The 9,911-nt window shown below is 51.7% G+C and overlaps 1 protein-coding gene across 1 annotated transcript; it reads right to left on the reverse strand.

Annotated features, from left to right (window-relative positions):
• Positions 1–47: 47 nt before the first annotated feature.
• UBE2Q1 (ubiquitin conjugating enzyme E2 Q1) lies at positions 48–8,829 on the reverse strand. The gene is made up of 13 exons (XM_081121656.1): positions 8,379–8,829; positions 6,093–6,197; positions 5,671–5,775; positions 4,994–5,044; positions 3,009–3,149; positions 2,694–2,778; positions 2,397–2,457; positions 2,107–2,197; positions 1,931–1,989; positions 1,792–1,840; positions 1,428–1,523; positions 997–1,063; positions 48–526 (listed from the first exon to the last, which is right to left on the reverse strand). The coding sequence occupies exons 1-13, from the start codon at positions 8,703–8,705 to the stop codon at positions 495–497; spliced, it is 1,269 nt and encodes a 422-aa protein (XP_080977782.1). The 5' UTR covers positions 8,706–8,829; the 3' UTR covers positions 48–494.
• Between the last annotated feature and the right edge of the window lie 1,082 nt (positions 8,830–9,911).

The following is a 9,911-nucleotide window of genomic DNA, read 5'->3' on the forward strand; positions in this document are numbered from 1 at the left end:
TGGGGTGGATGTGGGAATAAAAATAAAGATGAGTCAAGACCAGCATCTTCAAATTAACAAACTGTAATTGTTTTCCCAAAGATACATTTTTTCATACACATCCATCATACACTGTAACCAAAAAAAGTGTACATGAAATAAGAGAAAATAAATTAAAAATCCATAGCATAGGTAAGGAGGCTCTAGTCTGGAGCACAGCTGAGTTTCCAGCAATATAAGGAGGCTTGAAAGTTTCTTTTATAAGAATGCCTGCTAGCAAGGGTTCTGGCCAGGTGGCTGGTTGGTCTGTAAGTCAGTCTTGAGTACTTGAAACAGTTCGGTGTGTTTTCCTTAGCGTTTAGAATAGCCATCATTGTCCTGCAATAGGCAGAGCTATCACGTCCAGGAAAAACGAGGGAGGGAACCACAGAGGCAGCGTAAGATCCAAATACAGCATTCAAAGGTAATTGGTCCAGTGGTGCCTGGGGAAGGAGGAAGGGGTCGACACTCCGGGGTTAGCCATCTTCCTTTGGGGGTGTGTACCAGCCTGCAAAGAAACCCAGCAAGACAGTGAGGTGGAGGCTGAAGTGTCCCTGCTCCCAGCCCTGATCATTGAAGACACCTCCAGGATTACAGGTGAAAAGATCCTAGGAAGGGCTTCCCAGTGCGGGGGGAGAGGTGCACGGGAAGCTGAAACTGCCTACCTGGAGATCATAAGGAAGGGGAGAGGATGTGCCCAACCTGAGATGACAGAAGAGTGAGATGAGCTTTCTCAAAGGGTGGTCGGGAAGTGGGGCAGCACCAAGTCCACATGTGGTATGATCGTTGGTGCTTTTTTAGGGGAAGAGGTTGTGAAGGTGGCCACCTCCAGCCTTTCTTTGGAAAAGAGGGGCAGGTGCTGTGTTAACGGGTGGTAAAGGCTCAGAAACCAAAAGAAGGGGTTCTTGCTATTTGGCTGGAAGTGAAAACCTCAGGCCTTCCAAGGGTCCAAATCTCGAGTCCTGGCTCCAGCCTCACCGTTTTTTTCGTGGATCTGCACCAAGGACTTGTAGGACTGCTGTGCTCTTGTCAGACTGTATTGAGACTAGGGAGAAGAAGCCACCAAATCAGGCCATGGCCAGCTGTGGCTTTACTGCTCCTCAGCTTCCATAGGCTGTCACCCAGAGACCCACCTCCCAAACTTGTGCTCTGTTAGCATACTACCCCCCACCTGGAGGTCCCTTTGGGGTGCAATCCCATAGCATTCCCTACCAGACCTGTGTCCTCCCCAAAGTCTTAGGAAGCTCCTTAGGCCAAGGCCCTGCTCCTATTCCCACTGAGGGTGTCCCAGGACCACCAGCCTAGAGGGCTTTATCCTCTGGCCCCTCAGAAGGCAGCCATGGCTTGCTTGTGGCCCAAACTGTACCTGGCTCTAGTAGTCACAGCAACCCCAGGCCCCAGCTCCTTACTTTGTTGGCTCCAAACTGCACTCGTGCTTTTCCCTTCACCAGTGTGGCACTGATCTGCATGATCACGGACTCTATCGAGTAGGCACTGCTCCAGCCCTGGGAAACAGAAAGCAAACGAGTCAGGAAGGTTCCCAGAACCTTACACTCCTTCTCCAGCAAGGAGCTGCATCAATGGGAGGGCCCTTGCCCTTCACTCCTGGAACAGCCACCACCTGTTTGCTTAGGTCAGTGGGTACAGGCTCTGCCTAGCAGAATGAAAGGGCCACATTAAGCCCATAACCCCAAACCCGTAGGGGGGTGGTGTGGTAAAGCTCAACCGAGCCCTGCCCTGGCCAGCCTGACCAAGAGCAAGAGATAGGCTCACCTGTTTGGTGAGAAGTTCCATGCAGATGGCACCTCCGCCCAGAACATACCTACAGAAGAAAGATTAGTCAGTTGTGCCTGGCAAAAGCTCCATGCCCCTTTCTCACCTTCTGTAACAGGAGCTGCCCTCAGCCACTCACCCTCCAGAGAGGACTGGAGACACAACCCTGACAAATGGTGGGTCAAATGGAAAGTTATCCTGTGAGAGAGACAAAGGCAATGATCAGGGAGGGAGGCCAGCATCTGCCATGGGACTATACGGTGGAGAAGGCAACCTAGGCCAAGGAGGGAGGGTCTGGAAGGGAAACAGCCTTACTTTAAAGGAAAAGTTAAGTAGGATGAAGTCTGCGCCTTCTTTCTCTTTGAGGATCTGGAGATCATTGTGCAAAGCGCTGTCCTGGTCAACTCTGTAAAGCAATGAATTTCGGCTCAGACTCTTTGTCCCAGCTCAGGAGCCTCATGATGGCTCCCACTTCCCCAGGCTAGCAGCAGAGGGACAAATCACTGCCCACACCTGCTCCAGGGATTGCCCTAGAGATTCCTAGCACAGTGGCTCCACACACACTAGGCCTCAAACTTCCTTTCCAATCCCAAGTCCCCACTCACTTGAGGAGTTTGACATTCCAATCATAAAGACTGTCATTCACGAGTTCGACTGCATAGTTTCCTAGAAGGTGGGAAGAAGATAGGTGTTATTAAGATGGTCCAGGTTGCAGATCCACCCAGGCTGAGAGGAAAAGATATCAAATGCTCTAGGTTCACCCCATGGACATGCAGCCCATTTAAGCCACTGGCTTTAGTAGCTCCATTCTAGCCTGAGTTCATAAGCACTTGTGTATCCCAAACTTCATATCCTTCTTCATGAGAAGCTCCTGTTCAGGCCCCTCCCTAAGGCAAACTCACCACCTTTGAAACTCTGTGATCGGTATATATCCCTGAGCTCCTTCATCAGCCGGTCAGTGGCCTGCACCGAGCCAGATACTGCCCCCTGCAAGGGCGGAAAAGACAGAAACATCTAATGGTCATGTGGTCTGGAAACACACATACTAGACCTTAGGGTCAGTCTGGCAGCTTGCTCAGGATTTAGGCAAGGAGTAGGCACACCCATAACTCACCCCACAAAAAGAGTCCACCCTCCAGACAGATATGTGATGGCTACTACCTTCTAGCCAGTACCCACCAACCCCTTGGCCCAGCCTCTCCCTAGAAGGTACGTACATTTAAGTAATCTTGCCTCTGGTTCTTTTTAATTTTCTCTAGTATAGCCAAGTTTTCTTTTCCGATGCCATCATCTTCAGATTTCTTGCCCTCAGCTGGTTCTTCCTCTTTCATTTCGTAGTGATCTAGGTCTTCTGTGTCCTGGGGGTGGTGTGGGTAGGAGTGGGATAGAGAAAAATAAACCAACACAGGTTGTGGAGAGGGACCACTACCTTCCCATTCTCATTTGGTCTAGAGCTGCAAGTTAGGAACATTGGTCTCTCTAGCAGGCTATGGAACACAGGACCATTTCTGTTTCTGCAGCAGTTCCCAGCCCCATTCCCTTAATAATCTAAAGGACAAGGCAAATCTCCCCTCCCATTCAGTTCTCCAGCAGAACTAAGGACCTAGGGAAAGCAAGCAGACTCAGTCCTCTTGTTTCCCAGATTGACCCTGCTCCAACTGATCCTAAAACTCTCCCTTGGCAGCAGAAGCTCTTAATTCCTAGAATGACTTTGGCCTGACACTGTGACTCAAAGATCATGTTTCACCAGGTGACTATTGTACCCAGGAATTTTTAGGACTCTAGGTTAAAGGAAAAACCTGGATAAGAAATCTCATGCCCTCTCAGGTGCACGACCTGATTCCAGGTATGCAGAGGCACCCACTGACAAGAGGGGAATGAGGAAGGAGGTCCAGACAGGGCAATGGCAGAGGTCAAGAACAGAATTCGCCCCTTATTCACCCTGCTCTAGGGGAACAAGCAGTTCACTGCACATGATGGAGCCCAAACTCATTCGACCTCTCTGTTAGATGCTGGAGGGATGGTGCAGAGGGTTCTCTACTGTCTGGCAAGAGTAAGTTCATGTATCACCAGTCTTTTGTTTTATGTCTGAAGACCCTAACAAAGTTACAGAACCTGGAGCATTAATGCAATGCTTGGGAACAAAGCAATGAAAGTGATCTCCTGGCTCTAGCAGGACACGGCAATACTGACCTCCGAATTTTTACATTAGCTGCTGACATCTACTGAATGTTTGTTATATGTCGGGTACTGTACTAGATGCTATACACACTAGCTCAATTAATTCTTACAACCACCATGCCATTATATTATCATTACCTACCCACCCCCGTTTTACAGATGAGGAAGCTGAGGTCTAGTGAGGTTAATTCTCATGTCCAAAGTCATATAATTCTTAGCCGAGCTAAAATATGAATCAAATTCTGTCTGGTTCTGAAGCTCAAGTTCTTTTTTATTGGTTGTTAAAACTGAGGATATATTTTCCATTGATTTTTAGAGTGTGTGGAAGCGAGGGAGGGGGAGGGAGAGAGAAACATAGATGTTACAGAGACACATTGATTGGTTGCTTCCCGCATGTGCCTCCACCAGGGCCAGGATCGAACCTGCAACCCAGGTATGTGCCCTTGACCAGGAATCAAACCAACCACCCTTTGGTGCACAGATGTCCTAACCACTGAGCGACATCAGCCAGGGCGAAGCTCAAGTTCTTAATTGTAATACTCTGCAGAAGTATTATGTTTTTAGAGAATATATCAGATAAATTTAGCACTTATCATGTACTGCATGAAGTATTCTACATGCAATGCCTCATTTAATCTTCAAGACAACCACATATATTTCCTTATTTATAAAACCATAATCCTGTTTTATAAATAAGGAAACTGCAGCTTAGTGAAATTAGGTAAAAGTCCCCAGTTAAGCTCAGAGATATAGAATGCAAACTTGGGTCTCACTCCAAAGCCATCTGAAATTAACTTGTTGCTATTTGGTGTAAATAGTTTTGCACTTAACTGTCTTCAGTGGTTGGATGTGGGTGCCCTGTCTCCTCTATTACACTGGCCATTCCTCCAGGTCAGTAAATCTTTATTCCTTTGGCATTTTTCTCTCCCCAGTTCTAGACTGGAGCTCTGTATATTGTGGGCGCTCAAAGCTGCTGACTAAAAGAGCTTCCTGCCAATGCTGCTTCAGGTGGCAAGCCTACCTCAGGCATCTCCTCATCTTCATCTTCCGAAGACACGTCTTCCTGTGTGCACTGCAGTGGGGAGAGGAAAGGAGGAAGATCAGGGCCCCAGGCTCCCTAGAATGCAACTTTTCACCTACTCCCGTGCCTCCAGATCTGGAAGCTGTGTGCCTGTCCATAATGCTGCCAGTCTCTCCACCGGCCAGATCTGAGTGGAAGCAACAGCCCAGGGAATGAATTCACTACCAGCCCATTACTCTCCTCCTACCATATGCCATAGAATAAAAGAGAAGCAAAATGGCTGTTTCTGTCACCCACCTCACAAATCCCAGTTTATTTTCCCTAAGAATCCCTCTTTTACTCAGCTGTCTTTAGACTGATATTATTTTCTTGGTTCTTAACAAGGGGCCTGAGACACTCAATGGCCACCAACTGCTACTGGTAAAAATTGCCCCCTTCCTCTCCACATGAGGGATACTGCCCATGAGAGTGAGTTTTGACAGGAACTAGTAAAGCTATTAGTGTCCCATTTAGCTAGATTCTCATGTGGGGAAGAAAGAAGTCAAGAGTCACAATACATGTATGTGATTGGAGTGGGTAGGGGTGGAGGGAAACTATTGCAGATTTGTCTCAATCCTCATGAGTGCTGTCTGTGGGATAACTCTCGGCACAAGGCCGAAAGTTCCTCAGCTGCTCACCTGCTCTGCTGGCAAGGGTTGATCCAGCATCTCCACATCTGGATGCTGAGGGAGGTTATAGAGTTTACACAGGTCGGAGATGATCCTCTTCAGATGCTGCAATAGCTGGGGGTAGGGGACCACAGTGACATCAAATACTCCTTCCCCACCCTAATCTGGACAAGTACATGGATGAGCTCTTAGCCCAGAACCCAAAGGGTACCTAGTTCCCTAAACCTTATGGACCATATAGCTGTGGGAAAGAGTTTACTGGACCAATCCTGGGGCTGGTGCAGGTCTCTCCCTCTGTCTTCAGTAAGCAACTTCCCTAAGAAGTCTGCCCCCAAAGTTCAGCCTACTGCACCATCCACTTTCAGATATATCTCCCTTTCACAGTTCTTCTTCAAGACCTGGACCCCACCTCAACACCCTGGCCCCCTCACCAGAGTATTCCCTTTCTTTATGTCCACCAGCCTCTCCAAGACAGCAGCCAAGTTTGGGTCATCAGACTCCACCGACCAGATGGGGGGCACAGCAGGGTATGACTCCTGGGGGGAAAAGAGTGGGGAGAGCAGTCAAGGTGGACAGCTCTGGGAAATGCTAGATTTTGCCTGCCCTCCACTTCCCAAAAATTCTAGTCCCTTTGCTCTTCCCTAGGCTCATAAAAGCCCAGCTCAGCAAGTCAGTATCTAATCAAGCAGCTTTCCAACAAATCCTAGACCATGAGAAGAGAAAGCAGCACAGCCAAACTCTGTGAACAGTGAGGGAGGCTTCCTATCCAAGTTCCGGACTTGAAGTTCTCCCACACCCAGCACCAAGTCCTCTTCTGATCTGATTTTCAAACTCCATAATCAGTTGAGGAATGGATCACCTCACCACAATCACACTGATGTGAAAAAAGCAGACTAGAGATCACTTTCGTTTTAACTGGGGAAGGAGGGATTAAAAACTAGATTGTATCTCCAGAACCTAAAAGTGAAAGGGTAGCAGAATTTCCACACCCCACTCCCAAGAGGACCCCTCAAAGGCCAATTCTCCCCACCTCTCCCTTGGGAACCTGCCACCCTCTTCGTCCAGGCGTAGGATGTAGGGCTCCACATGGCAGTCTGGAAGAAGCCTACGCTGCTAACATTCCCAGCATTCCTGAGCCACAGAGCCAAATGCAGCCTGACCAGACTCCCCCTCTGGCTAAACCAAGGGGGCCAGTTCAGGCCAAGTCTCCTTTACAGGGGCCACAAGAGAGTCTGAGAACCTCCTAAATTAAGTTCCTTTCAGGGACAAAGATAGTAGATGGCCCTTGGCAACTGGAACGGCAGCTAGAAGGGGGCAAACCTATCCTTAAGGAATTAGGAAGTAAATTCAGGAACAATATTAACTCCTGAGGTTTCCACACATGCCAAGGAAACCATATCCACATTTACTGGGGGGTTTAACTCTGCCATGGCTCTAATCCTCAATGCTGGAGGTAAACAAATTATTAAAGACGCTCATGTCTTCACCTAAGCCACACCTAATCCTTCAACCTCAACTTTCTACTTTATTAGGAAAAAAGGTGGTGTGGTGGTAGTGTGGGGATGGAAGAAGTGGGACACACGAGTTTTGGTGAGGCACTAGACAATCCCAGCTGAGGCTTGCCTCACCAAACCTTGACCTGGTTTGTTGGAGGAAAGGGACAGAAAACAGGAATCATATAAATCGAATCAGGCCCCAAAGTACTACACAATTCACAAGTCTGTCTTTCCCCAGACTACTCCCATTTGCAGTCTGCCTGCCTGGATAAAGTACTGTCCCCTGGGTTCTTAACTAATGCTTGGGCTGGGAGAACATTACCACAGCAGGTAGTATCAATCACTATAAATGCTATACCATACAGTATCAAACATTCCCAGATTACCAGAGGCCAACCCTCTTCAAGTGATATGTGAAGGTGGACTAGGCAGGAGACACGGCAGGGTCTCCTAGTCCAGCAAGCCTAGGATGGAATGATGCTCACTGGGGAGAAAAGGAACTGTTGCTGTTCAGAATGGGGTAGCCCTCAAATATTACCACCATCACCAGGAAAGGCAACAAACCACCCAGGACAACTAGAGATAGCCACAGGAAAGGGGGGTGGGGGGAGTGGCAGATCTGCTACCAGCTGGGGCAAAAGGAGAGTTAGAGGTTACACCAGAATAAAAGGGAACCCAAAGGAAAGGGAACGAGTCAGGGTACTGCAAACTATCACAAGGTAAAATTTAGAGAGCAAAGAGGGGCTGCCTGAGAGATGCCTGGGCAGGGATCTCACAGGTGGCAACGTCCTAAGTTAAATGTACTACTGAAAAGGGGGCACCACTGAAATGTGCAGAGTTCCCAGCCAAGTCCTTCCAGCTGAGGACAGTGCAGAGGCCTGGAACCTTGAGATGAGAGTGAGGGGAAGAAAAGGGCATTCCTAGATGTCAAGGTAAAGTCGTGGAGTACCCCAAATCATGAAGCTTGGGATGTAGGTGGGTTAGTGGAAAGGGGTAGTGGAGGCACCATATGTCGGGGTGCCTCTATGAAGGGTCAATGGTAGAGATTCTGGGTGCTTGGCAGAACCTCAAGGGGCAGAAACAAGTGTAACCTGGAGAGAAGGAGCAAGCCCCAAGAGGGGATTCGGCCTCCCAGGTCTTTCGAGATCAAAAAGCTGTGTGGGGTGATCCCGAGTCCCTGAGAAGGGGCTCCCAGAGAGGCGCACGCAAGGGGGTCCTCACCGTGATGTTGCAGTGGATGCGGACGGGATCCCCAGGCACCGACCCTCGTGCGGGGAGATGCGGTCCGGGCGCGGCCCCCGCCCCGGCCCCTCCAGCCCCAGCCAGCAGGAACTCGCAGCTCAGCTCGTCCAGGCAGGCGCTGGCAATGCGGAAGCGCTCGTGGCCGCGGTGGAAGATGGACTCGAGCAGCTTCAGCTCCCGCCTCAGGCAGGGCCCCGGCCCCGGGCCCCCCCCTGGGCCGCCCCCGGCCCCCGGCGCCGCCCCCTGGCCCCCCAGCTGCTGCCCCGGCCCCGGCTGCTGCTGCCCCTGCGGCTGCGGCTGCTGCATCCTCCGCTCCGCTCCGTTCCGGGGCCGGCGGGCCGGGAGCCTCCGGCCTCCGCTCCGGGCTCCGCCGCCGCCGCCGCCGCCGCGGTCCGCACTTCCTGATCCCCCCTTCGCCAAGATGGCGCCGCCGCCACCTCCGGGACAGGGCCCCCCCCCTCGCTCGCCGCTCCCCCCGAGCAGCCGGAAGCCGCGCGCCCCTCCTCCTCCTCTTCGGCAGCCCCGCCTCCGGCCACCCTCACGTGACCTCCCCGGTCTGGCCTCTTTCACGTGACCCTTCCTTCTTTCCCGCCCCCTTGCTCTCGACTGTCACCCTCCACATGTGACCGCAGCTTTGGGCTCGCGGATTTCAGCAGCTCAGTGCGTGTTTACGTACGGCGTGCGTGCATGCGTGCGTGCGACGGCCCTCGTCTGCTCTCCCCTCTCACGTGACCGAGCGCCGCGTGCTCCTAGGGGCTAGCCGCGCGGGACCCTGTTTCCTGCTCTGGGCCCCTTTCCCTGCCTCTCCTGGTCGCTGCCGGCGTGCTGGGCACCTGGTGGGCACAGAAGAAAGAGTGAGACCTGCGGTCGCCGCTGTGCCGCCTTAATCCTGCGCGAGGACCAGGGTCCGCGAGCCCCTGCCCTCGCGGGGCCACGTGGGCATGCTCTGTCGCCACCCGGAATGAGGGGCGTGTAGTTGGGGGAGGAGATAGGGACCCAGTAACGAGAGCCTTGGATTCTCGTCCGGGCCCTGCAGCTGGTTCGTTGTGTGACCTTGGTTAACTACCTTCCCTCAGTTTCCGCAGCTGTACAGTGACTCTGGTGAGGGTAATGCCTGTGTTGCCCACTCCCAAAGACTCGATGCCTGGAGACCGGGGAGTGTGATCGACAGATTGCTGGTCATTCCTGTAGGAGCGGCAGTGGACAGCTGACCCTTCGCGCTTATCAGATCCAGGGGTCTGGGCGAGGTTGGGGGAGGGACAGCGTGGCTTCCTCTGCAGGGTCAAGGAAGGACTGCATCAGTAGTCTGAACCAGTAGCCTGAAAGCAGAATGGAAGGAGACAGGCCGGGCACACCACATTCTCCCTCCCAAGCCTAAATGACACCTTGTCGCAGTGGTCCTGGCAGTTGCCGGGAGTAGGAGGCAGTGCCGCCGGGCTCTCGCTAGGTGGCACTGTCACAAAGGACAAAGCTGGCTGAGGTTCCAGAGACCCGGAGCCTGTGTTCCTCTGC

The sequence above is a fragment of the Miniopterus schreibersii genome (assembly GCF_964146895.1).
Source record: "Miniopterus schreibersii genome assembly, chromosome: 19".
Classification (NCBI taxonomy): Eukaryota; Metazoa; Chordata; class Mammalia; order Chiroptera; family Miniopteridae; genus Miniopterus; species Miniopterus schreibersii.